A 27,138-nucleotide genomic window follows, 5' to 3' on the forward strand; every position below is an offset into this window, starting at 1 on the left:
GAAAACCAAGCTTATTAGCCTCAGGTTTGCAGCAGAACAGATGGGTTTAATAAGTTTTTGCTGCTTTCATATGCACCCATGCAATTTTAATTCTTTCCCTTTGCTGTTTATGAAAAGCACCAGAAAATCATGCACTATGCGAACGGGCCCAGTTATTAAAACTGCTGGAGTTTAATGGGCATCTACTAAGTGTCTGCCCTTTTCCTAAATAAGATCATTTAATCTCCCCAGAAGCCCTGTGCAAGAGGAACTATTATTCAGTAAGTGACAGGCAGAGCCAAGATTTTAACTGAGGACTTTTTTTTTGGAGAGAGAGTAAGAGCATTGGGGGGGGGTGGTTTGGGGGGATGGGGAGGGGCAGAGGGAGAGGGAGAAGGAGAAAGAGAATCCCCTACTGAGTGTGGAGCCTGACCCGGGGCTCGACCTCACGACCCTGAGATCAAGACCTGAGCTGAAACCAAAGGTCGGAGGCTTCGCCGACTGAGCCCCCCAGGCGCCCCAACTGAGGACTGTTTCACATCAAAGCTGCTGTGATTCCCTTTGAGCACGTGTGTATCTAGTCCAGCAGGGTCGCAGAAATCAGAACGTGTGGCATCAGAAAACTGGCACACTAACAATTTTGGTGGGTATGGCCACTTGTTCTCCAGAAAGTAGTTACTAAATTCAGCTGTCACTAACAGTGTATGGCCGTGCCCAATTCTCCACATCTTCACCAACACTGAGTGTTATTCCCATTTCAGATATTTGATAATCTGATGGGCGATAAATATTATCTGATTTTAATCTGCATTTATTTCACTCATGATGAGATTGGGCATCTTTTAAAAAACTTATTGACTGTGGGGCACCTGGGTGGCTCAGTTGGTTAAGCGTCTGACTTGATTTTGGCTCAGGTCATGATCTCGGGGCCATGAGATTGAGCCTGCACTGGCCTTCAAGCTCAGTGGGGAGTCTCCCTCTCCCTGTCTTCCCCCATCCTCTAAAAAAACCAAGCAAATCTTTAAAAAAGCTAATTGACTGTATTTATTCTGTGAGTTTATGTGTAGGTATCCTTTGAACATTTTCTTACTAGATTTTTTGAATTGATTTTCATGGACTCTTTATATATTATGGCTCTGTCTTTGTTTCTTTGTTTTTCCTACCATATCCTAATTAAGAACTCAGCTTAGAGCCTAAGTGAGAGAGCCAAACTGATGGTCAGAACTCCTGTGTCCTGGCTAATGTCCTCTGTTTGTGGCTAAAAATCATCTTTTTCTTTAGCTCTGAACTGTACAGCTATTGCTGTGGGCTAAATCATCAAATGATAAAGACTTTACCAAACTGTTCCATTTAATTTGGTTCCTACTTAGGGTGGTTTGGCTTAGGTAAAAATTAAATTTAACTGGCCTCAGTTTTCTCATTTGTATATGGGGATTAAAGTACTAAGACCACAAAGTTTAGGGGAGGTTAAGGGAGATCATAGTCACGAAGACAGGGGCAGGCCAGAGAGCCTAATACTCCTCATGTCCCTTCCCTCACATTGGGGCCTAGTTGTGTTTTTAGTTTTGACTTTTTAGTAATTGTCTATTTCCGTATGTGCCCTTTCCACTAGCCTTGAGCCTCTCTCATTCTGCCCATCTTCACATTTGCGTGCCCAGCTATGGTGTTGGGCACAGAATGCTGGATGAACCCATGTTACACCCAACCTCGGCTTGGAGCCTTTTCCTCTTTGCAAACACCAAACATATTCTCTAGACTTGGGAGGCCAGCACTTTGCTTGTTCTCTCTGCTTTGCCTTTCCAGGGCTGTCCCCTGCTCTTTGGTTTCAGTGGAAGCTGGGGACCCCACTGGCCCTCACTCCAGCTTCGGCTTCTCAGAGCTCTAGTGCCCCGTGTCCAGTCGGTTGGGGGAAGCATCATGTTGGTGACCCAGGGGATCTGCTGCTTCCCCGAGTCCTACCTCCTTGTTTGCTAAATTGTCATATTTTAAGTTGTGTTCTTGGCGCCCACAGCCAGTCAGCCAACCCTCCTGTTTTCTAAACTCCAAACCTGTTCCTTGGATCTGGGCTTAGAATATCACCTTCTCGTCCATACCCAGTGCTTTGTGTGGCAACCATAAAACATGGGTCCCTTATCTAAAATCCAGAAGGCTGAATGTGTTCCAGAATTCAGACCCAGGGCTGTGCAATTCTTAATCACTGCTCTCAACACGGTCACCCCACTGTGGCCTCCTGTGCAAGCTGAGGGGCCGAGCCCCTTCCCAGGCTGCCTTCTTGTGGTCTCAGTGGCGGGCTTCCTCTTTCCTTCCCCAAAGTCTGGGGCATGGCCTTGGCCAAAGCTCCCGAGTCCCTCTTCTCCGAGTCCAAACAAAGGGTGCCTCTCTCTAGCCTCACAGGCCCCCCACATCTGGCTGAGGGGCATTACTCAGGGTCCTGACTCCTCCATCGTTGGCTGACTGTTCTGTCGCCCCGCCTGGAAGGGTGCTTTGAGAGCTCGGCTACACACCCACCCACCCCTCCCTGCACTGCCAGGTAGCACCCCCAGGAGCTCCACAGCCAGCGTTCACAGAACTCCCCCTGGGACCCACATCCCCTTCCCCAGCCATGGTGACCAGCCCGGCCTCTCCTGTCACCTGGTAAGCTGGCCTCCAACTGACCCAGGGAACCCCTTTTCCTTCATCCTATGGGGACAGAGGCCTCCCCAGTCAGAACACGTTGCCCGTAATAGGCCAGAGCCCCACTGGTCCCTGGGATCCTCCAAGACCGGGACCAGGCCTCGGACATCTGCCTGCTATGTGCTCAGTGAGCACCGTCACCCCCCGGGGCAAGGCTCGGACTGACCTGCTGTAGCCATTAACGATCCTTCCACACACCACCTTCCGGAAAGGCTCCCAGTGCTTGGCCTCCCCTTCCACGGGCGCGCCCAGCAGGACGACATCCTCAATGATCCCCTGGCAATCTGGGAAAAGAACCCCGAAAAGGCGGTCAGTGTCGCTGGCCACAGCAGGTCCTGAAAGGGACACTCCAACAGTGGGGGAGGAGATGGCTGTCACACGCCCATGTGCTCACACACACACCTGTGCTCACACACACACATGCTCACGCAGTAGTGGGGGCCTCCATACACTGAGTCACAGGCCAGGGGACTGATCTCTTCCTGCAAAGCGCTATCATCTCTAACTCAGAGTTAAGGAAAACCACAGACATGGTCAAGGTCACATGGCTCAGAAGTGACACAGCCTGAGATGGGACCCGGATCGATGCTCAGCATCCGTGAAGCTCACAACCAGCCATGGACTCGGAGGGGACATCTTTAGAAGGGACCAGTGCACACCGGGAGGGAGACGCCCAGCCCAGTAGCTTCCTGGGGCCCGGGCAGTGTGGTGGGAAGGTGGGGGCGCCCAGGTTCCAGGGCAGGGGGTACACTCAGCAGCTGCACAGACCAAATGGTTCAGATATGTTTTAGGCGGGGTTGCTCAAAGTGAGATTCGATGGACCAGGGCTGGCCCCGGGATGGTCCGTCCTGTAAAGACAGACAGAGGGAAGCCACATTTCTTCTCCCCCGTGGCAGACTAGAAGGCAGGAATTGTTGGACGGGGGTGAGCACACCTTGAGAAGCCCTTCTCCTGACGGAGGAGGGGGGCACACACGTCCCTCCTCCCTCCCCATCACTCTCTGTCCCCTCCTCGGCTGTGTTTTCTTCTTGTCCTGACCGCTTGTTTCTGTCTGTCCAGGTGCCGGGAGGGCGGTGCTCTGGCCGTCTCCATCCCAGCTCTACGGCCGGGTCTAGAACAGTGCCTGGCCTGTGCCGGGAGCTCAGGAAAGATTTGAATCAATGAACAAAGAGGAAGTCAAGCGCCGTCCCTCAGGGAAGCCAGTATATGGTCTTTGCAAAGCCTTTGTAAAGCCGTGGCTTCGAATAACTTGAGTTGGGGGCTGAACTTCTCTGAGTCCACAAGGGGGTGATGACACTGGCCTCGAGGGTCTTTATGAGAAAATCAAGTCACAGCGTGGGAACCACCCAGCACAGGGGAAGCACAGCGGAAGTGAGTGTGGTCGCCCTCTGCTCTGCGCCCCCGCCTCCCCAAAGGTAGCTCTTTCTTATGCTTCTGGGTGTCTGCATGTCCCAGGAAGCAGCATGCTCAGTGTCACTCCTGGGGGATGTGCCCAAGAGGGACCACTCTGCCCTGTCTGCTACTCTTCTCTTGTTGACGGACGCAGGCCTGGTGGCTTCCTCTCTCTGGGCTCCCATTTCCAACCAGAGTGATTCTAACTGTTCTCCGTCTGGGATTCCAGCTCAGCACTGGTCTGAGTAAAGGGTTCCAGGCTAACAGGTGTCCAGGAACCCCTACCGTATCACATGTTCTAAATGCTCCCCTGTCTCTGATCTCGAGAGATGCCCTGGCACAGAATTCTGATTTCACTCCTTTTGCTTCCAGGGAGACGATAACCTGGCAGAAGGACTTGAAACTTCAGGAAGTCGGCAGTGTGTGCTGAACAGCAAGGAAGACTCAGGGGACCCTTGAGAGAAGGGCTGTGGATAATGGGGTTTTATCCTAACCCTGTCTCTTGGCAGGTAGGGAAACTGGTTCTCAGAGGGGGATGGGAGAAGTCCAAGGTCACCCAGGTAGTGGGAATGAAGCTGAGCCCAGAGCCCAGACTGCTTGGACAGAAGTGGCTGGGTCCTTGGGGCCATGCTCTCTGCTGTTTGCACTAACACCACAAAGCACCGGGGTCACGTGTGGGTCGTCACTGTTCCCAGAGTGCCAAACGGTTGTTGACCCTGTGAGTCAGCTGAGCTCATCAGCTTTCTCTAGGGGCCCGCGGCTCAAAGCACCTGCTCAAGGCCCCACAGAGTCTGGCCTTCTCTGGAGGGCGAGGACCCCTTGTGGCCAGCGGTGGTAACGCAGCATTCTGGATGGGTTGGATCCTGGCTGTTAGGAAAAGCCAAAAAAGGTAGTTGCCGGTGACCTTGAACTGACACCAGCAGTTGAACCTCACAAAACAGTCCAGAACCCAACCAAATCAAGTCTGGATGGGCAGTGAGCTGGAAACACATGTACCCATCAATGACGCCTGGCTGGCTCTGGGTCATCAGGCCAAGGTAGGCCACACTCAGACACGTGCCTTAAAGGTTTGCTGTCTGCGAGGCTGCAAACCCGGACACAAGCCACGTGCGAGGCTCTCAGGAACGCACAGGTGTTAGCTGAGGGAAGTCGGTGAGAATTACTTTAGACCCACCCAAGGTAGACCCTCTACTGCAGGTCATGGCCACCTGCCCAGTCCTGGGAATAGGATGGTCCAGGAAGGAAATCTGGGGTCAGAAGAGGACGCTGGCTGCTGTAGTAGATGCTGGAAAGGAAAAAATGTCAAATTTAACTGTTTGTTTCCAAACCTCATAATACCTGAAGATTTCATTCTTCTGGGTAAAAGAGAGAAAACTCTCACTCAGGCCCTGCTTTAGTGTCAAATAGTGTCCTCGCTGCCTTTCTGCTTCAGGGACAATTGATGAGGGAGCAGGAGGCTGGCTGAGGACAAAGCAAGAGCTGGTGCCTTGCACCCCCTCTCCACCTGCTCCCCTCCATAGGTGTAGCATTCCTCAGGCACCCCTGACTGCCATAAAACGATAAATAGTTAACTTGCAGGGATCGCAATCCTGCAGAACAGGAATCTCCGTTGCTCTACAAGATGTCCTAGAGACCTAAACAGGGAGGTTACCTTATCAATAGCACAAATTTCCAGAGGCAAATAACTCTTGGTTCCTGAAGCCCTAATGTCCCCCTCCCACCATAAACTGGAGGAGACTGGAGTAGAAAGGAATGTAAATGATAGCCAGATCATAATGCCCCACCAAGAATCTCCCAATTATCTTGATGTTAATGCCTAACCTAAAGACGACATTGATCAAGCCATAAGGGCAAAGACTCCCCCCCCCCCCCCCGGCACCTTGTAGACCCTCCCTAGCATGTGAGAACTCTGTCGAAATCTCCCATTCCTTCACCACCTCCCTCCAACCGTGGGGTATATAACATGCCCACCTTCACAACCCGGGGCAGCAGCTCTTCCTGCCCACGGGTCCTGTCCCTGTGCTTTAATAAACCACCATTTTGCACCAACGACGTCTTAAGAATTCTTTCTTTAGTCGTCGGCTCCGAACCTCCTCACCCCACCAAACCTGACTTAGGTTCTGGGACTTCATCACAATGAATGTTTGCTGAAACACGCTTGCATTTGGATTTAGTCCTGTTGCTACCATCGACTTTTCTTCTTGTGAATTCTTTTTTTTTTTTAAGAGAGAATGTGTGCATCTGTGGGGCAGGGGAGGAGCAAAGGGAGAGGGAGAGAATCCTAAGCAGAGTCCAACATGGGGTTTGAATTCACAACCCTGAGATGGTGACCTGAGCTAAAATTAAGAGTCAGGTGCTTAAAAGACTGAGCCACTCAGGTGCCCCTCTTTTTATGAATTTTTAAGGTATGAAGATAGTTCTGTAGCTTCATAAATAGACTTCTGATAAAGGGAGGGAGGGATCCAACATGGGTTCGGTCGCCTTCAAGTCAGGAGACATGGCCTTTGAGGCTTGGATGTCTCATTTAAAAAAAAAAAAAGAATTTATTTACTTTAGAGAGAGCGAGTGAGTGAGGGAAGAAGCAGAGGGAGAGGGGGAGAGAGAGTCCTAAGTAGACTCTGTGCAAAGCATGGAGCCTGACACACGGGGCTCGATCTCACAACCTCGAGATGAGGACCTGAGACGTCAAGTGCTGGACACTCAGCTGACCGAGCCACCCAGGCACCCCAGATTCCTCACTTTTTGAAACAATTCTCTGTATGTTATTAATATCCTACTTTGTGGGGCGCCTGGGTGGCTCAGTCAGTTAAGTGACTGACTCCTGGTTTCAGCTCAGGTCATGATCTCAGGGCTGTGAGATCGAGCCCCACACTGGGCTCTGTGCTGAGTGCAGAGTCTGCTTGGGACTCTCTTTCTCTCCTTCCGCCCTCCTCCCCCCCTGCTCTCTCTCTAATAAAAATAAATCTTTATTTTTCTTTAATTAAAGGTTTTAATTTATTTGTCAGACAGAAACAGCACAAGTGGCAGGGGGGCAGGAAACAGGTGGAGGGAGAAGCAGACTCCCCACTGAGCAGGGAGCCCGATTAGGGACTCGATCCCAGGATCCCAGGGTGGATGGATGCACCCGACCACGTGCCTCACCTCCCTTCCTTGATTTTTCTCCATTGCCCTTAAGACTGCCTGATTCCTACCTGTCTTTTGCTTTTAAAAGCCTCATTTATGGGGCGCCTGGGTGGCTCAGTAGGTTAAAGCCTCTGCTTTCGGCTCGGGTCATGATCCTAGGGTCCTGGGATCGAGCCCCGCATCAGGCTCTCTGCTCAGCGGGGAACCTGCTTCCTCCTCTCTCTCTGCCTGCCTCTCTGCCTACTTGTGATCTCTGTCCGTCAAATAAATAAATAAAATCTTTAAAAAAAAGAAAAGCCTCATTTATAGTCTGTCTCTTCCTAGCATGCAGGTTCCCCAGGGGCTGCTCTCCAGTGACTCCCCAGTGCCTGGAACAGCGCCTGGCACAGACGCTGAGCTCCCCAGCCATGTGGAATGAACGAATGAATGAAATGGTTGTGGCATGAATGAAAGCGAGCAACGCGACTGAGCGGTAGGAGCCCTTCATGGTGAGGACACATGGAAAGAGGTTCTTTCTTCTTTTTCTTGTCTCCCCCCCCCCCTCCTAGCCCGACTTCTTCCCAGCAGCTATAGCTGGGGATCTCCAAAGACTGGCTAAAAGCAGAAGAAAAGCACTACCCCAGCTGAGAGTAAACAGCAGTGTCTTTAACCATGGTTCTCAGCTCTCCAGTTGCTCATTTCCAGTGCTCTGTTCCGGGGGGACGGACGCTACTGCACATGACGGCGGTCTGCAGTGGGCGGAAGAGTGAGCGATCCTTCTGAGGCTACCACTGGCCTTGTCTCTTCCCCCGGCCTCAGAGAACGTGATCCAAAGGCTCAGGCTAACTCTCCCGAGAAGCATCTGACGTCGGCTGTATTTTTAGATTCCCTTGCGTCCAGCCTACCTAAGGAGACTCAGGGTCGCCAGCCCCTTCCGGAGATCCACAGTGCCGCTCCGGGGTGCCCCGTCTCTGGGGGGCAAAGATCCAGAGCGATTCTGGGAGCCTAAGAAACTGCATAAGCACCAGTTGCTGTCGGTCCACCCGATGCCTCCAAGGACTCACACGTCAGGTGTCAGGATTTCAAGACCATGAGGGTGCCGTGGGGACTCACACGATTCTGGGTCAAGGTCGCTTGGGGTCATTACCTATCTTCTCAACCAGGAGACTCTGCAAAGGGGACTGCTGCCCTGGGCAGGTCTGCGAAGACATCTGCCATTAGCAAGGGCCCACGTGCTCGAGAAGGCTGGGTATCACGGGTCCAGGGAAAGCGGTCTGGCCAGCAGCATAAGAGATACCTGGGATCAAATCCCAGTGTTGCTGTGTTCTGAACAGAGGTCAGTTATTCAATAATGTGGATTCTCAGCCCTAAACTGGGGTTCAACACTTTAACCCACTTAACTTTTCTTTAAACAGAATTTTAAATTGTGGTAAAAGGCACATAATGTAAAATTTACCATCGGACCATCTTTAAGCGTTCAGTCACTTTTCAGTCGCAGTTCAGTCAAATTAAGAATGCTCCCATCGTCGAGTCACGGACCCTCACTTCGATCAAGCGGAATCTAGATAAACTGGGGAATGTCTTGTCTTGCATATTCTTACACTTCCTGGAGTTCCCACTGTATGCTCGACAGGACCCTTTTACCACTGGACCCTCTGAAGATGGTCTTAGCTTTTCAAGAAAAAAAATCAAGAGCTGGAGACACCTGGGTGGCTCAGTTGGTGAAGTGTCTGACTCTTTTTTTATTTTTTAAAGATTTAAGTTATTTATTTGACAGAGAGACACAGCGGAAGAGGGAACACAAGCAGGGGGAGTAAGAGAGGGAGAAGCAGGCTTCCCGCTGAGCAGGGAGCCCGCTGCTGGACTTGATCCCAGCACCCTGGGATCATGACCTGAACTGAAGGCAGATGCTAAATGACTGAGCCACCCCCAGGTGCCCCCGAAGTGTCTGACTCTTGATTGTGGCTCAGGTCATGGTCTCGGGATCATGAGATCAAGCCCCACGTTGGGCTCCATGCTGGGTGAGGAGTCTGCTTGAGATGGTCTCTCTCCACTCCCCCTCCCCCTCCCTCTCCCTGTTGTAATGAAAATTAAGAGCTGAGAACAGACAGCTTCAGTATGACAGCAAATTTCTGTTTACACTGTAACACGGGTCTTGAAAATTGTATACAAGTTCAGTTTTTTGTGAAACTAACCATTCTTACAACATACTGAGTAGGGTCTGTTCTTCCAAAGAGCCCTGTGGAGAATCTTTATGTATAGTGGGGGGTCCCTGTGTCCCTGGGAAGGACCCTCCTAACTTCCCCTCTGTCATTTTGTCTTAACCATACAGTGGGCTTCCTTCCAGTGAGGCAGGCCTGCGCAGCGCTTTCCAGGTATTTCCAAACAAACCCCTCTAGGAGTTCACAGAAATCTCATCAAACGGCTGGCGTGGTGACAGGACAGCCTCCCATACGCCTGTCACGTTGTCCGTAACGCGATTCCCCTGGCTTGCAAACACCAAAGGACCTCAAACTTGAGAAGCAAAAAAAAAAAGCAGCATTTTTCCCCTCCTGGCAGGGGGTCCTGTGTGCACGGAGTGATAAGGCGGGAAACGATGAAGGAAGTTGCTGCCTGACTGCGGATCCGGAAAACAAACCGCATCTAAAACAAACAAAATCCATGCCAAAGGTACATGCGTGCGCGCGCGCGCACACACACACACACACACACAGGCACACGCACATGCTAAACACACGGACAGAAGTGGCCGGAGAAGGAAGGAGGCCGGTGGCCGGGCAGGAGAAACGGAGGCTTTGACTGTCTGCCTGTCCCCCACCCTCCGGGAATGATGTTCACATTGGGAAGAATCCCCTTGGGGAGCCTGTCTGGACAGACTCTAAGAATCTGGGATGAATTCTTTAGGGAACGAGGAAGCCTTTATCCTCTCCCTACCCCCATCCCCGGCTCGATTCCCGTCTCTTTGATTTGGTCGTGCGCAGTGGTTTAAGGCTGTCGCCAGCATCCTGGGACCCTGGAAATTCATCTGCAAGCCTGACCTCTCCTCGCTTTTATGGGGCAGGGTTGGGGGGGGGAAGCCTGGTCTGTCTGAGGACAAGGGAACGGGTGAGTGCGGTTCCACGTGAGGGAAATAAATCACATCAAACGTGAGGTCTGCTATAGCGGACATGAAAGGGCCAGATGACCACCCGGCCGTCTGTTCTGCGAGTCAGCTGGCTTCTAGCGACAGCTCAGAAATAGTTTTCAGCCAAGCGGGAGATTAGCGATTCAAGGGCCAGGAGGCTGAAATAATTCTGTGTGAACTTATTCACGAGCTCTTTTGCCTTGGGTTTATCTTGCAGACATCAGGGGTGGTGATGTGGGTCCAACATCTTAGGGGCTGGGAATGAAACTGGAGAGAGAGATCTCATGGCAAAGGTTTTTTCTTCTTTTTTTGTCATAAACAAAACTCTAGAATTTGATTTCATAATCCCTCTTCTTCATTTCTTTATCATCATTACTGTCATCACAGCTTACTTTGGGAGAAATAACATTCACACATGTTATTTCGTTACCCCGCATAAGGATCCCAGGAGGTTAGCCAGACTACTCCCATTCCAGGATGGGAAAATCTTGCCTCAGAGACACTAAGCAGTCTGTCCCAGGTCACACAGTACGTGGCATCATGGCATCTTTCATACACGTTCTCTCCTATTCTCTGTCCCTTTTCCCTTGGCTATCAGATATAGCCTTGAACCAAAAGCCATGTTTATGGATAACTGCGACATCTTCCAAAATTGTGTATTAAATATAGAACATGCACAACCTACTAAGACGAACATTTCCAATGTGGCTGATTCAGGAGACACATTAGCGGGTTAAAATTTGTTAAAAGGTTAATTTCCTGATGCATGCACCAGGCCAAGGGTATGTGGCCTTTTGTTTCGGTAATCTCGGGTACATCTACCAAACCAAGTGGGTGAACAGATACTGCTGACAGAGAGAAAGCACAGTCCTGGGTTCTGGCCATGTGCTAGATGTCCTCTTTGTACCGAGGACCTATTTCCTCCAGATCAGTCTGGTATCGATTATTTGATTTGGGGATTCCTGGATCCCTCAGGTGGTATACGGTTGAACCCTACATCCAAGTGAAGCATGGTCCTGTGTCTCTGAATTCCCTCAGTTCAGTCAAAGAGATGTTTCTCCCCCCTCCCTCCAGCCAAGGAACACGCTCACGGCTCTCATTTTCTGCTTCCTCCTTGTTTCTCATCTTGGAATGATTTCCTTTAATTTGGGGAGTGCTGCCTTACAACACTTTATTCCACTCGCAGTGATCCCTGGCGAGGGACGGCCAGGGCAGAGAGCACGGACCGACCTGCTGCTGGTAATATGTCTGTAGGACAAACTCTGTCGTCTCTTTGCATGAGCTGCCCCGCCAAATGGTAGACCCTGAGACTGTGGGACGGCCGAGATCCAGCAGCAGCCAGCATCTTTGAGTGTCCCTGTGATCATGAGTGTGCCTCTGTGGACCTCGGAGCCTACGCTCAGGTCACCGGTGACCTTGATCATGAACTTGGCCGTTGCACTTCCATCTCTCTGCCAACGACTTTCTCCACTGGGGCCCCTCACCATGGCAGGGGCCTCCCGGTGTCCTCTGGGATGCTGTGGAATTCTCAAAGACAGCCCCACCTGAGAGCCCCTTCATTTTTAAAGCATGCCACACCATCCTGCTTTCGTCGAGTTTTGGTCATTTTCAAAAAAAGGTGGCTTGTCACTGATGGGATCCAATTTTTCTTCGTATTTTCTTATAAGAAATTCTTTATCAGACTATTTCCTCTTGATTTTCATTTGCAAAAATGTGAGGTCCCTGAAATAGCAGCGCACTTCGGGCAGTCGTGCTTGGACGGGCAGTGCTTTGGCTCAGAGAACGTGTAAGCAGGGGTCTGAGACCGGCCCTGTGCCGCCTTGCTGGGGGAGTGGGACAAGAGGGAGCCTCTCTGTGTCCTCATCTGGAAAGTGGTCCAAGAATCCCTAACTTGAGGGGCTGCTGGGAAGGTTCCAGGGATGAGGTCTGGAAACCCCTGTTACAGCAGGGGGGGGGCAGTATCAGTTCCTTCCCCTCTCTGTATCTTTGGTGCCTAATAAATTCAAACACAGAGGGCACAGGTGGGTGCCTGGGAACTTCTCAGGAAGCAGGAGCAGTTGCTGGGCTCCTCAATGAGGGCAGTCTGTAGACCCTCCCCAGTCAGCCCTTGCTGGAAACCAGCCCACGCTGGGCTTGGAGGAACCCTTTCCCACCACAAGGTGGTGCTATGGCGACCACAAACGCTCCTTCTGTCTCCAGCACAGGGTGTGTGGGGAGGGGTCCTACCAGAGGGGCTTCCTGGAATGCCATTCAGGTTAGACAGGGTGGGGGCGCCCCTTCAGGGGGTGGGCTGACCACATTGCTGAATGCCTGTTTCCCTGGGGATCCCTGAGAGGAGCCACCATAAGAAGAGGGATCTGGCCCTGGGCCCTCAGGGCACGTTGGGTAACTGCTCAGCTAAAAAATCAAAGGCAGGGGTGCTTGGGTGGCTCCATCAGTTAGGCCTCCGGCTCCTGGTTTGGGGTTGGATCAAGATCTCACGGAGCCCCAACTCGGGTTCCACGCTCAGTGGGCAGTCTGCTTGAAGATTCTCTCCCTCTGCCCCTGCCCCATTCATGCTCCCCCTCTCTCAAAAAATATCTTTAACAATGAGAGGGACAAGTCAAGGGACCCTGTGGGTGGCACAGAGGCCGGCTGTGGGAGTCTTCGCTTGCATCTGTGTCACTGTGGACAAGCTCCCCGGGCTCTCTGAGCCTGTTCTCTTGAGCAGCAGGGATGGCCTGGCACTCCCTCCCCCGCTGCTATGCCGGCTGATGATAGCTGTCCTCATGCTCCAGCTCCAGCCCCGGGAACTGGAGTGAGAAAAGAGGCCGGGACAGCCTGATGGGCGGGTGGGCGCAGTTGCAGGGGGAGTTGCCGAGGGACGTGGAGGGAGTGTGGCTGGCAGGGAGGTCCTGTCCCCTCGGAGATGCCCGCAGGTGGTGCTGGCGACCTCTGTGCCCTGAGCCCTGAGCAGTTACAGTCACAGGGGTGGTCTTCTCAGCAGGACTCTGCTGACCAATGGATAAATAAACACAGCAGGGAAAGAGCCGCTAAGATCAAAGACTCTAGGCGGTGCCTGCATCCAGGTCTCTGCATTCCATTTGGCAGGTCAGGCTCCTGAGTTGTGGGCGCTGCTCACCTCTCCAGCCTGACTTTTCCCAGCTTCCCGGAGAAACCTGGGCTCCGGATGCCTGCCTTCCCTAGATCGTCCACCTTCCTCCCTCTGGATCTTTGCTCTCGCCAGTCCTGGGCTCGGAGGCATCCGGTCTTCCTCCCAGCTTGTCAAGGCTCATCTTTTCTTCCAGGCCTGCCTCTGCCCTGAAGCCACCCCTGCCTTCTGGAAGGAAAGCCTCTCTCCTTTGAACTGCTTAACATTTGGTCCATGCGATGTAGCATTTGGTACTGGTTTTTTTTTTTGTTTTTTGTTTTTGTTTTTAATGGTATCTATTCTCCTCCCTAGATTATAGGCAACTTGAGGGCAGCAAACTTGTCATGAGACGCAGCATAAGAAGGGCTCACAGGAAATGGTTTGGAGTCAGATGCGCCCGTGTTAGTATCCCAGGTGGGGCTGTGTGTCATCCCAGATTACTAGCTGTGTGTCCTTGGACAAGTCACTTAACCTCTCTGGGCTTCAGGCCCATCCGTAAACATGGGAAATTCAACACCTGCTTCCAGGTGTAATAATGCCCACACCTTCCAAGATCGAGAGGGGTCCTGTTCTGGCCAGCACACGGCTGGTGCTCCACGAAGATCAGCTCCCTTCCCCACACCCCACCTTGGAAAGATGGTTTCTTGTTTTGGAGGTGAGCAGTTGTTCTCTGTCGAACTTCAGGAGAGCGAGGCAGGGTGAACTAAAAACCGTGCTTTCCACAGCTGTCTGAGCCTGTGATCCAGGCTCAACCACTGTCCCCGAAGCCTCAATCTCTAGCAACTGCTAAATGACAAAATGTAAAATCACTCACATGGAAATGCACCTGGAGACTTGTCACCTAATTAGCAGAGTCTCCCAAACATCTGGCTGCTTGTGAGAGCTCGAGGGATCATCATCTCCCTCTGAGTTTCCAAAGAAGCCCCCGCGCAGACCTTCCTGATAACAGTGAAGCACCCTGGGAAGCTCATTCCCAACCATGACAACGTCCTCATAGCCATTCGAGACCTTTCCAGGGCACTCAGCTCCTAAAAGTCGAGCGCGCGCCTGGACAGAGTACGTCAGGGGGAAACGGAGCGTCTGGCTCCGCGTGGAGGTGGCATCTCCACGCCCCCTCCCGGAAGTGAGAAATCCGCACTCGTGGCTTTCCACGACTTTGTTGGGAAGCTAATAGCGAAATTCCCAGCTCAGTTATAGCAACTGGGTAATAACAGGAGGATGTATAATAAGAGGGACAGCCTCGAGGTTGCCGAATGCCAATTACGTGCCAGCCATTCTGCTGAGTGCTTAACTTCTATAGAAAGTACTATGAGACCCATTTCACAGGCAAGGAGACTGAGGCATAGGGACTAAGGGCCTGTTTGTGGAGCAAGTGAGCGGCAGAACTGGAATTCGGATCCAGGCCAGGCTGTGGGGTCTGAACTCCTTCTGCCCCAGGCCCTGCTCCCCTGTGTCTGAGTTTCCCGGCCAGCTCAGGCCTCTACTCACACGAACGTACTTTCCACCCCGGATGTTTACACTTATCTGAAAGTTGTTGGATAAATGCTGCACACGGCCCTGGAGGCTATCTGCCCTGAGAAGTCCTGCAAGTCCTTTGAGGAAGGAGATGGAGCTTTGCAAAGTTTAATAAATGGGCATTCGAGAAAATGAGTGACCAAAAGATGGAAGAAATAAACAATAATGAAGACTATTCTAGAGACTGGAAAGGTCAGAGTTCATGAGGGGACATCCCACACTGGGGCGGCAGGGACAGGGACCCCAAATCTCAGACCCTTCATTAAAATGTCAAGGACAGGACACACTGACTCACAGGAGAGAACGTTTTTTATCTTCTGCTGCAAAACAGGCCAGGCCAGTGCTGGCTAAGCAGGCCTGATGATCACGCGCGTCTTAGCTACAAGGAAAAACCCCAACAGTTTCCATTTCAGAATGCTGTGAACTGAGATGGTTAATTAATATGTAAATCAGTGGGACTTGGGGTTTTTTCTTCCCTGGTTGGAATCCACCTAACCCCCATGGGAGCATGTGTGCTTTCACTGCAGAACGTCTGGGTTCTTCCACGCCTATCAACTGGGGCTCACGCAGAGCATCTACTTACACAAAATTCTGAGTGAGGGGCGGCCGAGGAGGGAAGGAAACCGACAATGGCCATGAGAGGTGGGACCTGTCCATGAGACTGGGGGGTGGGGGCATTTACCAGGGCTGACCATGGCCAGGAAAAGGAACACTCCTCGAGACCATCCCCTCCCTGGCTCTGTGCTCACCACAGAAATTCTGGCAGATCATCTGTTTCCCCAGGAGCCTGGGCAGTGAGCACGGACATCTGCTCCATCTGCTGTCATCAGAGGGTGACGATTATTGGTGACCTAATGAATCAGCATTCAGTTCCCAGTACTGTGTCTTGTGAGTTTGTCTGATGGGACTCTGATCAGCTCTGGGTGCAAAGGAGACAGAATCAGGTTTCTGAAAATCCCAGAAGCAGACCTGGGGATGTGCAGGCTGCTCAGGTGCTGTAGGGCTTGGGGCGCTCTGTCGCCATGCCAGCGGGCCCCCTGGACAGCATTTGAATGTGAGCAGCCTCAGCAGATATCCTGGACAGAGCCTGCTGTTCCCCAGGCCACAAGCCATTGATGCTCAGATGAAACAGACCCGTTCCTGAATTCCTAACCACGCTGGGGCTGAGTAGTAAGCTTCCTGTCACTGGAAGCAATTAAGCAGAGGCTGGTAGACACCACTGACGGATGAGGTCAATGTATGTATGGGGGTCCTGTATGCGTGGAGTTCTGAACCAGAGGATTCCGGGTAACCCCTTGGAACCCAGATAGAAGAGTCTGTACTTCCCGGGGTTCACGGGATGGGAGAATGCACTGAGGCCCTTGCTGACCGACCCCAGGGATATTGTGAAATTCTCCTGGATCAGCAAACTGATTAGACTGAATGGTGAGTGGCCCTTCCAATGTTCTAATACTTTCAACACGCAAACCACCTCCTGTATCATAGCCAGTGATCAAGCATTTCCTACGTGTCAGGCTGGTGCAAGGTGCCTACTATGTGCTGTTTTCTTTATCCTCATGGTATCTCCATGAGGTGGGTATCATTAGGTCTATTTTACTCGAGAGGAAGGCTTGAAGAAATTCTATAGCCTGCACAGGGTCGCAAGGTTGGTAGTGGAACCAGGATCTGAGCCCAGGGCTCTCTGACCCTGAGCCCATGATTTTAACCCTGGGGTATTAAGAACTGTGGCCTTCTACAACTTCTCATAGAGTTAACCCTCTAAAATCACGGTTAGGAGGAAGAAGCATGTCTACAAATGGTTAGGGTAGTAGGAAAGACACTCCAGGGGGAGAGGCTGATTTCTAGAGGTAAGTGGGCTCATCTAGTAGGCGCTGGGGGCTGGGGGTGTGGGCTGACGGTGGAGCAGAAAGGCCAGCCCCAGAGGCCAGGCGAGACAAGCCCACCAATCCTTGCCTTCTTCCTACAACCAACCGGGACAACCCAGGTTCTCCGTGTGAGTAAATGTGTTTCAGCAGGTGGCAACGGCCAAAGTCAAGGGTGTCTGCATCCCCAAGAGAACGCAAGCACCTTTCCAAGGGAGTCAGCGGCCTAATCTGCAGCCAAGCCTGGCAGAAAGACCCTGTTAGTTTAGACGAAAACAGCGAATGGATCCCATGTTCTGATGAATCATTCCTGCCCTGGGAGCCGCCGTTGGAAGATGATCCTGTCTTACGGCAAGCTCAGACCAGTGTGTGTTACAGCCTCGGAGAGAGCCACCTGGATGAGCGAATGGAGAAGGGACAAAGGCATTCTTGTGTACTGAGGTCCTCTGTGTGGCAAGCACTGTGTTGTCACATCTGCTACACGGAAAGGCCAACAGAGCGCTAGAGTTGAAGCCCGGGCCCGCCATCCGTACGCGATCACACCTCTGCCCTGTCCCAGGTCCTGTCCCAGGGGCTGGTGACACAGGGGAGAAGGGAAGTCCCTGCCTTCAACCTCTTCACAGACAGAACAGGAGTGTCAATACCTAGACCTTAGCACTGTCTGTTCATTAAGCAAAGTGCTTAGCGCTGCGCCTGGCCCGTGGTAGGTGTTCGATAAACAGAAGTTACCGAAGCCCAGAACCAGCCCGAGAGGCGTCAGTATCCCTATTTACCAACTAGGCCAAAGCTCAGAGGGGGAGTGACTTGCTTTCGGGGACCCCAGAGAGTTAACAGAGTAGCGGAGCCTGGATTTGAACTCGGGTTTCTGCACTCCAGATCCAGTGCTCCTTGATGTCATCTGGCTTGGCGGCCACAGTCCCTTGCATCTTGAAGATCCAGGAAAAGCAATCCAGGGGCACCAGCTTACAGATGGAGCAGGGACTGGGGGGTGGCCAGGACCCACTTAACACACGCACACGGAGTGCAGCACGCCTGGCCGCCTTTTATCTGCGGAATGAACACGCCGACAGGAGGGCTGGCGCATCTCAGACGTCTCGCTGACTATGCGGACAGGGCCACGGGGCAGGGACAATATGTAATGCCTCTAATTAATTCCCCTCAAATCCTTTTGGAACGAAGAGGAGGATAAATGCGTCAATGAACTGAAATGGAACCGATTTTTTGGTTCACGCGGCCATTTCCTAGCTCAGCCTGCTACCATGAGTCAGCCTGAGCTGGGCTCGCTTTCCAGCTACTTAATTCTTGAAAGCTTTTAGAGCAAACACATGGAGAAATGAGCAATCCGTTACGATCGGGGGCCCAGAGCCTCTCAGCAAGTGCCTGGATGGTGGCTCTTCCTGGCACCAGGCTCTGCTCCCCCACTCCTGCCACCTGCCGGAGCCAGAAATACCCTTGGTTGGCGGGTCCGTCACTCCCCAAGCCCATTCATCCCGCCGGCTGGCAGACGGGCCGTCGGAAGGTGCCCGTTCGTCTCTGGGAATTCTGGCTCCATGCATTTCCTGCCCATGGGCACAAACGTTTGTTGGCAGGTGCACATTCTATCTCAGTTGGGAATGGGTAGGATCATGGCGTGGGGAGTACGCGTGCTGGGTGGTCTGGAAGTAGAGGGACCCGGGTGCCCTGGGTCACTGGGAGGCAGGGCCAAGCTGCGGGGGGCTGTGTGCTGTCCTCTGCCGGCAGCGCTCATGGTGAATGTCATGGCTGCATTCCTGGGCCTCCATGAATTAACTACTAACCTGTATTGGGCACCTCCTATAGGCCAAGACCTGGGAAGGAGCTGAATCCAACAGGCAGGTCCTCCATGAGGCTGACCACCCTCTGGTCGGGGAGGGAGACCCGCAGGCCGTCCAAGCAGAATGGCCCCCACTGAGGGCCTGGGTACTGGGCAGGTACCCCAGCTCGGCCACCTCCCTGGCTCTGCCTTTGGGCAAATCCCTTCAGCTCTCTGAGTCTCTGCCTCCTTCTCCGCCTTTCTGGACAATGGGACGAGCACTGCCCGCCTCGTGTGATGCTGTCGTGAGGCTCGGGGATGGACACTGCTCCACGAGGGCCTGAGCACCACGTCCCACCCCGTCGCGGCCAACACCCCACACAGAAGAAAGCCCACGCTACGCCTGTATCCTCTGAGAGAAAGCAACAAGAGGGTGACCTCGTCAATGCTTGTTCCTAAAGTGTGTGTGTGTGTGTGTGTGTGTGCGCGTGCACGTGTGTGTGTTAAGCATAGCCTTTTCAAGTTTGACTACTTACACCTTTCTGCAAGAAACACCCATTTTCTATTTTTTCTTTTTCTTTTTTTAAAAAGATTTGTTTTGCATGGGTGGGGAGGGGCAGAGGGAGAATCCCGAGGAGACTCCCACTGAGTGTGGAACCCAACGCGGGGCTCAATCCCACAACCCTGAGATCACAGACTGAGCCGAAATCAAGAGTCAGATGCTTACCCGACTGAGCCACCCAGGCGCCCCCCAAAACATGTTTTCCTTTCTAATTGCTCCAGAGACTTCCTTCCATGAGGCTATTGTGCACACAATCCTGAAACGATGCTGTTTTTCACCCATGCTCCAAGCAACATCTTTGCCTTAGAATAGAAGTGTTTTATCTTATGTGAGTAAGACTACTAAAAGCCATTTGTTGAACTCCTCAGAACAATACGGTGTTTAAGCCACTTGTCAAGAGGGGTTTGAGAGCCACATCCTGAAAAGGTTGTGTCTGAGCTTGCCCTGGGGTTGGGAGAAGGCCGAGAACCTTCTGGGCAGCAAGACAGGGACCCAGCCCGGGAGGCTCTGCCCAAGCAGAGAGGAGTTACCCTGAACCTGCAGTTTTCTTTCTCAGGCATGGGCAGCTCTGCGGGAAGGACAGCTGATGGGGATCTAAAGCCAAAACCTCCTAATGGACACACCTGGAAATATCACTTGGCCTCACACGGAGCCTTCGATGCAAAAGGGAGATAATTATCCTGACCTTAGGTTGTCATAAGGATCAGCTGCCACAGTCGTGAATCAGAGCAGGGCCCAGCTGCGGTGGACGCGAGTTCCTGCTGCATCATTACCAGCTCTGTAGCCTAGGCTAGGTGCTTTATCTCTGTAAGCCTCCATTCCTTCATCTGTAAAATGGGGATAGGTAGACTCTCACGGGATTATCATGCGGATCAAATAAAATGTGGTGTGCATTGTATTTAGCTGTGCCTGGCGCATCGCAGTGCCCGCTGTCAGCTGGGGAGAGGACCAGGAGGAGGAGGCCAGGTCGGGGGGTGGGAGAGGGGGCTGGATTCTTGTGTTTCCTTCTGTTTCCTGAGGCCAGTGCTTACGGGAGCCCGTGGTCTCCCCCAAGGGCAGGAAACTCAGGTTAAGGATGTCAGCCCCCACCTGGTGGCTGCCCTAGAAGTTGGTAGCACAGGACAGTAAGAACACCCCATACCGAGCACCTACTGTGTGCCAGGTGCTTTCCAGATGACTGACGCACGTCACTGCCGACCCTGCGAGACCCCAGCTCGTGTCTCAGACGGCGGGTTACTTGTGAAGATCGGACTCTAAGGTCCATGGGGAGAGGGGCTGTCCTGACTTCCTCACTGCGGCTTCCCCAGGGCCCTGCACCTCGCCTAGCGCACACCAGGTGCTGAATGCGCAGGAGCTGATGGAGTGAATTTCATTTAGAGAACTGCCATATGGCAGGTGTGAGCTGAGCTGCGGAAGGGGCAGAGAGAGTCTGATGCAGACTCCGTGCTGAGTGTGGAGCCTGATGTGGGGCTCCATCTCACGACCCCGAGATCACGGCCTGCGCCAAAACCACAAGTCAGAGGCTTCACTGACTGCGTGCCCAGAGACACTCCCATGTCCCCCCATGTTTCATATACATCAGGGCAGTGGAGATGCCTCAGTGATGGGCAGGGTGCTGGGTCTGGGACTCCGAGGGGACACTCTCACTCCAGAGCCCACTGCTCACAGTTCCTACTTCCCGGTGGGGGAAGGGATGAGCTGCCCGTCACCGTCACCGTGTGGCTTTGCAGCCCTGTGTCTTGTCCCCTCCTTCTTGCTGTGCCCTGTCTGCTGGGTGGGGATGCTGGATGGCCAGCTGTGGAGCTCCGGGGGCCAGCGGCTTGCCGTATTGCTGGTAAGTGGGTGTGTGCAGCGGGGCTCTGCGGGCTTCCCTGGAGGACATCTGTGTAAACACACACGGCTGTGAGCAGGTGTGCATTTTTGTGAGCACGTGTGTGTCCGTGTTTCTATTTGTTTTACTGTCTGGTGTGGGTTAAACAAGGGTGGCCACAAGGTGCTGCTGGAGTCCCGCCTGCGCCCTCGGCCTGCCCCGCCCCCAACCCCAAATGCCGGGGAGTCCCAGTCTTGGGATTCAGGCCCTTTCAGCTCCCCTTCGCAGGTGGGTGTTTCGTTTTCCGCTTCCCGTTTCTGGGCGCCGTCAGGAGTTCCCTCACTTTCCGAAAGAGAAAGGGAAATGGGGGAGGGGGGGTGCTTAGAAACGGCTCTGAGGCCCAGCTTTGGAGAGGTGGCCCCTCCATGTGGAGTCACTGAGAAGGCCAAGGGTGTGAAGCGGCTACACACCCTGGGCCAGGGAGGGGCCATCTGGCCGGGCCTGCCAGGCCACTGAGGTGTGCACAGCTGCAGAGGGTTACCAGAGCGCTCTTGCCTCCTGTCCAGATACGGGGTGGGATGGAACATTACTAACAGGGGGACAAGATCAGAACAATCAAGAATAAAGGCTTTCTCAGGGGCGCCTGGGTGGCTCAGTCAGCTAAGCGTCTGCCTTTGATTCAGGCCATGATGCCGGGGTGCTGGGATGGAGCCCCGTGTCTCGGGCTCCCTGCTCAGCAGCGAGTCTGCTCTCCTTCTCCCTCGGTTTCTATTCTCCCCTCCCCAACTCATGTTCTCTTTTTTCACACTCTGTCTCAAATAAAGAAAATCTTTAAAATAAGTAAAACACAAATAAAATGCAGAGGTTTTCTCAATAAATGTAAATGAGCTATGCTACCAACATAAAAAGGCCTCCCTTTATCCTGCAAAAACTTACAAGCATCTGTGCTCGGCATGAAGCTGAGCAGGACGTGGTTCCCCCCTGCAAGGAGCTTCGAGAGTGGGGGAGGCTGACATGCGGATCCCGCCCCAATGCGTGGTGAGGCTCATTCCTTTACTTGGTTCACTCTCACGGGTCCATCGAGTACCTAGTACATTTGGGCAGGTGACAGGCTCAGGGAGCAGGGATGAGAAAGAGCAGCAGCACCCTGGAGCCCATCTGTGTTGCGGTTCCTGGCCGGGGCTGCACGGCGGGGAGCCCCAGCATATTGGTTTTGGGAAAGAATTGCCCAGGTAGTTCTGCTGTGCGCTCCGAGGTTACAGTTAATGGGTCGGCGGGACTGACGAGTAAACAGGCAGTTCTTAACGACGCCAGAGCTGGAAAAGATGCTCAGGCAAGAGCAGAACAGTGGCTTAGAGAGACGGTCTGGCACTGGGGTAGAGATCACACAACTCTTAGCTGGACTGCCTGCTCTGCTACCCGCCAGCCGTGTGATTTGGGCAAGTTACCTACAGTCCATACTTCAGTTTGCTCATCTGTACAATGGGCACGACACCAGCATCAACCCGATAGGGCTGCTGGGGAGGGTTATGTGAGATGACAGGGTGAAGACGGTCAGATGTACGTGCGACACACAGGCTCCTCGGCACAGACCCTTTCACAGGACCTGCTCAGCTGCTCATTTCTTCCATGATTCAGAGGCTGAGCATCTAACCAATCAGTTCCAGCTGCTTAGCCCGGCGTTCGAGACCTTATACCAGGCTCCTCTCCTAACCATCTCCCACTGTCCCACAGTCTCCTTTCCGGGCTACAAAAATGCTGGGCACCCCGAGAATCCCTCCTTTGCTACGCCAGCCTGACTCTCTGCAATGCCCTTCCCTCTTGCCTCACTGGATGACCCCTGCCCACCGTTCAAGGTCAAGGTCCTCTGCAAAGTATAGCACAGGGGTTGAGAGTGAGGTTTCTGGAGCCGGGTGCCCTGGGGTGGAAGCTTGTCTCCAGCACTTGGGATTTGCGTGGCTTACCCTGGAGGTCTGTGTTTTCTTGTTCGCGAAGCATGGAGTATGGCTACCTCCCAGGGTCGCTATCAGACTGAACGAGATCCTGCACGTAAGTGCTTTCTGTGTGGCAGGGTGCACAGTGGGTCCACACATGGTGCATGAGCCCATCAGCCTGTGCTTGAGTCCCTTGCCCCAAATCAAGTTCCTCCATCTTCCTGAGCACTCAGTGCGAGCCAGGCACAGACGGGGCTGGGGGGCTGGGAGGGTGGGGGGTTGGAGGGAGGCTCAGACAGACCCTGCCCACCTGGAGTTCCTGGTCTCATGTGGGGGTGGGGAAATGGACACAGAATGACAAGCTCCTTTATCTACACCGCATTCACTAATGTTCCCTAACTCTAAACTCAGAGTTTAGAAGCAGAAATACTCCGAGTGTCCCCAGATCACAGCATCTCCTCCACATACATCATCTCATTGTCTCTTGAGTAGCCTTCGAGGTAACGGGTATCAAGCCTGTATTCACATGAGCACTCTGGGGTTCAGAGAGGTTAAGTGATTTGTCCAAGGTCCCACAGCTGGTCAGCAAAGAAGCTGGGACCCAAATCCAGGTCTACCTAATACAGAAGCCCCAATTCTTATGGGCAGGCCATGAAGATGCAGGGGAAGGAGCAGTGAGCAGGAAGGAAGTCGCCTTGGAAACCAGCCCCCAAAAGGCTGAGGTGCAGGGACGTCTCAGTGTCTCAGCACCCCCTTGTCACCGAGGGGCCACTTGTCTCCCTCCTGGCAGTTCCCTGCCTCACATGCACATACACCAGGGTGACCTCACTTCTGAATATCACAGCCAAATGGACGATGGTAATTAATTCAATCTGTTCAGCAAGGAAATTGAAGACTTGGCTTATATTACTGATCTGACATTAACAAGTAACTTATGCTAGTTGGGGCCACAGACATGCCTTTCTCCTCTGAACTGAGAATGTGTCCTATAGAAGACCATGTCCCTCCAGCTAATGAGGAGCCTGGCAGGTGGTCAGCTGCTTGGGTTGAGGGAGAGATGGCCAAGGACGAGCAAGATGATGTCAGCACAGAGGATGACAATTCTTCCAGAACTCCCAGGGAGAAGCAGATTCAGAGAAGCGGGGGCGGCGGCGCGGGGGGGGGGGGGGTAGTCTGCAGCCAGCCCTAGACCGGTAGGGGGCCTCACAGTCTGAGTGAGATGCTAGAGGACGTGTTCACCAGGACCCAGAGTGGGGCTGGGTGCCTGACCTCCATGTTCTCCAGCCTTTGCCACTGCCCGCAGGCAACATTAGCCTCTTGCTGCAAACAGACATATGGAGGTCCAGGGAGGCTGTGTCCTTCCCCAGCCCCAGTGACCCAGCCGAGCAGAGTCAGAACTCAGATCCACGTCTCTGTGGGCTGCAAAGCCAAGCTTTCCTCACCCTGGCACAGAGTCTGGATTGCTCTTTGGCAATTTGCTCCTCTCCCCCTCATGGTGGGTAGAACACACTGTCCCACACTGACCATCCAGGGCTTGGCCGTCGCTTTCTTTGGCCAACAGAATGTGCGGAAAATTAAAAATTGCCGAAAACGCTTTGCCACGCCTTGCATTCGGGGAAAGCACTTCCCCTCTGATCTCTTGAATCTGGTCTGTCCTGTGACTTGTTCTGACCCACAGCATGTGGCGGAAGTGATACGTTCTGGGACCGCCTTCTGAGGTTTTGCCCCGTTCACTCCTGCCTTCTTGAAATGCTGCCCAGAGAGAGCCCATGAGGACATCAGGTGAGCCTGCTGGAGGGTTCACAGTCTGCTGGGAAGGACTGAGGCATGCCGGGGACCCCCAGCCAGCGGCCAGGCAGTGAAGGAGGTCGGCTCCCCTGTTGCAAGCATTCCAGCTCTGGCTGCAACCACACCAGTGAGCCCAGGCGCGAGGAGGAGAAGAACTTCCTAGTCAACCCACAGGACTATAAGAAATACCCAGTTATTTGCGTTTTAAGCCACTAAGTTGGAGAGGTTGTCTGCAGCAATGAACAGCTGATACGGAATGGTGGTAAAGACGGCACGGCCAGAGGTCTAGAATGTGCATGTGTGGTTTGCCTTGGCCCTGGCCCTCTAGTGCTCTGCCCTGAGAGGAACATGCCCCGGAGGGCCGCTGCCCCATTCGGCTCCACTGTGACACACGCACATGGGGCAGATGTGAGCGCAGCCTGCAGCCTGGGGCCAAGCCTGTCCAACCCATGGCCAGAAACAGAGCCTGTTCTAGAACAAGCGAACCACCGTAGATCCTGGAACATGGCAAGGGTGTGGTGTAACCCTGTGAGTTTGGGGGTTAGCTTGTTACCCAGCATTACCCCAGCAGAAGCAGACCGGTACACCCGTCCTGCCTCTCTCTAACCCACACATTTTTAGCAAGAGTCCTGTGTCCTGCATGAGAAATGCCAGCACCTAGTTTTCCCGAGAGATTCTGACAGCCCTGTTATCATTTGCATAAAGTCATAGGAGCAGAACGTGACATGATGTTGGGGACGTCAGTGGTGCGGCTGTGGTTCCAACAAAGCCCTCTCCCACAGGGGATCAAAGAGCTGAAGGCGGGGAGACACGTGGGCCTCCAGGGGGTTCCTCCCAGCTGGCCAGAAGGTCCCAGGCAGATTATCTGTACTAGGAAGAGCTGCAAAGGCAGGGGATTGATGACTTTCTGACTTGCTCTGCTCTGGTGATGTCTAGTTAGGGGAAGAACTTACAGAGAATGTAGGACGTTCTCTATGCTGGAAGTGGAAAATCACTGATACCAGAGCCCCAGATTCAGCCCTGCTTCCTGGGTGGTTTCTGCCTGACCTCTGACCCCAGCCTGAATTTTCCTGGTGCAGACAGCTCCAAGATGACTCCCCAGGCCCTTCTGGATGGTGGTCCCAGGTTACCCAAAGCTACTGGAAACAGGACAGAGGCGTCTCCCCATTGCTTAGCGATGCAGACAAAACCAAGTGACAAGGGGGCTGTTGAAAGCTACGAGGGAGCAGGGTACGGGTGTGGGGGTGTCCTCCAAAATGACAGAAGATGAAGCCTCTTCTGCAGGGCTCACCCACAGGGGCTTGGGCCACAGTCAATGGACCATTCCATGGTCAATGCCAAGGACAGCACACCCGCCTTACTTGCGTGACCAGGAAAATAGCTCTGGTCCCCAGTCCAAGGTGGGGAGACATTTTAGCAAAACAGAAAGAACAGGAATGAAGCAGACCCCTTAGCCCCAGGGTCTGTCCCACGCCCCCTGGGGATGCCAAGGATGAAGAGAACACCAGTCGGGCCGGTCTGGCTCCCTCAGATCCAGCCAACTGCGAACATTCCCCCCACTCCTCGCTTGCTGGCAATGGGTCGGCAGTCGGGTCACATGCTCAGGGGGAGTGACCGGGGGCCATCTTCAGGGCTGGCCTTAGGCTGGCAGCGGCTCTGAGAGCAAAAGCTGCAAACAGACATCCCAGAGCGCAGTTTGGTCAACAAGGGAGGGCTCTACAAGATGCGGAAATGCTCTGTGTGGAGTCCCTGGAAGCAAGCACGCAGGCCGGGTATTACAACTCCATTTTATGGGTGGGGAAGCCAAGGCCCAGAGAGGCGTTCCTAGAAAATCCCCAGGGAGACGGCCGGGTGAACCCCTCTCTGCCGCCCACCCTCTGCTCCCAGGCCGGGGTCATTATCAGCTCCCTTTCTTGCCTCAGGGGCCTGCTGCTGCTGTGCTCCACCAGGAGAGGGGGGAGTCTGGGTCCTGCAGACTGTGGGCCATTCCAAGAGCCCCAAGCTCTACCCCTCCCTCCCTGAGCTGTCCCCCGCTGACAGACCTGCCCGAAACTGGCCCTTCATCCTGGCACCCCTCCCACCCAAGGTCCAGAGCAATGGCACTCAAGCTTTCCACTGTCCCAACACTCAAAGTGTGTCATTGGACAGCATGAACACACACCAGAGGTGGTCTGGTGGCTGGAATGATGGCTTCCCCAGAAGGGACATCCACCTGGAACCTGTGGATGAGAACTTCTTAGGAAAATGCATCTTCAGATGTAACTGAATTATGCAAATGTTATAAAGTTAAGGATCCCGAGATGAGATCACACTGGCTTTGGAGGGGAGGAGTGGGGGTGGCTAAACCCAACGACACTGTCCTTACAAGAGAAGAGAAAGCAGGATGGAGAAGAAGACAGGTCAGGACAGAAGCAGAGAACGGAGTGAGGCTTCTACAAACCAAGGAGGGCCAGGGACTGCCAGGAGCTGGAAGAGATAAGGAAGGATCGTCCCCTA

General features: G+C 53.3%; 1 protein-coding gene across 4 annotated transcripts in view; it reads right to left on the reverse strand.

The window, feature by feature from the left end:
- TMCO4 (transmembrane and coiled-coil domains 4) overlaps window positions 1-27,138 on the reverse strand; it is an 89,784-nt gene that overhangs the window by 12,758 nt on the left and 49,888 nt on the right. For 3 of the 4 annotated variants that reach the window (XM_059135288.1, XM_059135287.1, XM_059135289.1), the window contains one exon: window positions 2,819-2,936. In XM_059135288.1, coding sequence (XP_058991271.1) covers window positions 2,819-2,936 — 118 coding nt within the window. Of the gene's footprint in view, window positions 1-2,818; window positions 2,937-5,282; window positions 5,330-27,138 lie in introns of those variants that run through there. The other variant, XM_059135290.1, reaches the window with a different exon arrangement.

This window comes from Mustela lutreola, chromosome 10 (genome assembly GCF_030435805.1).
Source record: "Mustela lutreola isolate mMusLut2 chromosome 10, mMusLut2.pri, whole genome shotgun sequence".
NCBI classification, from domain to species: Eukaryota; Metazoa; Chordata; class Mammalia; order Carnivora; family Mustelidae; genus Mustela; species Mustela lutreola.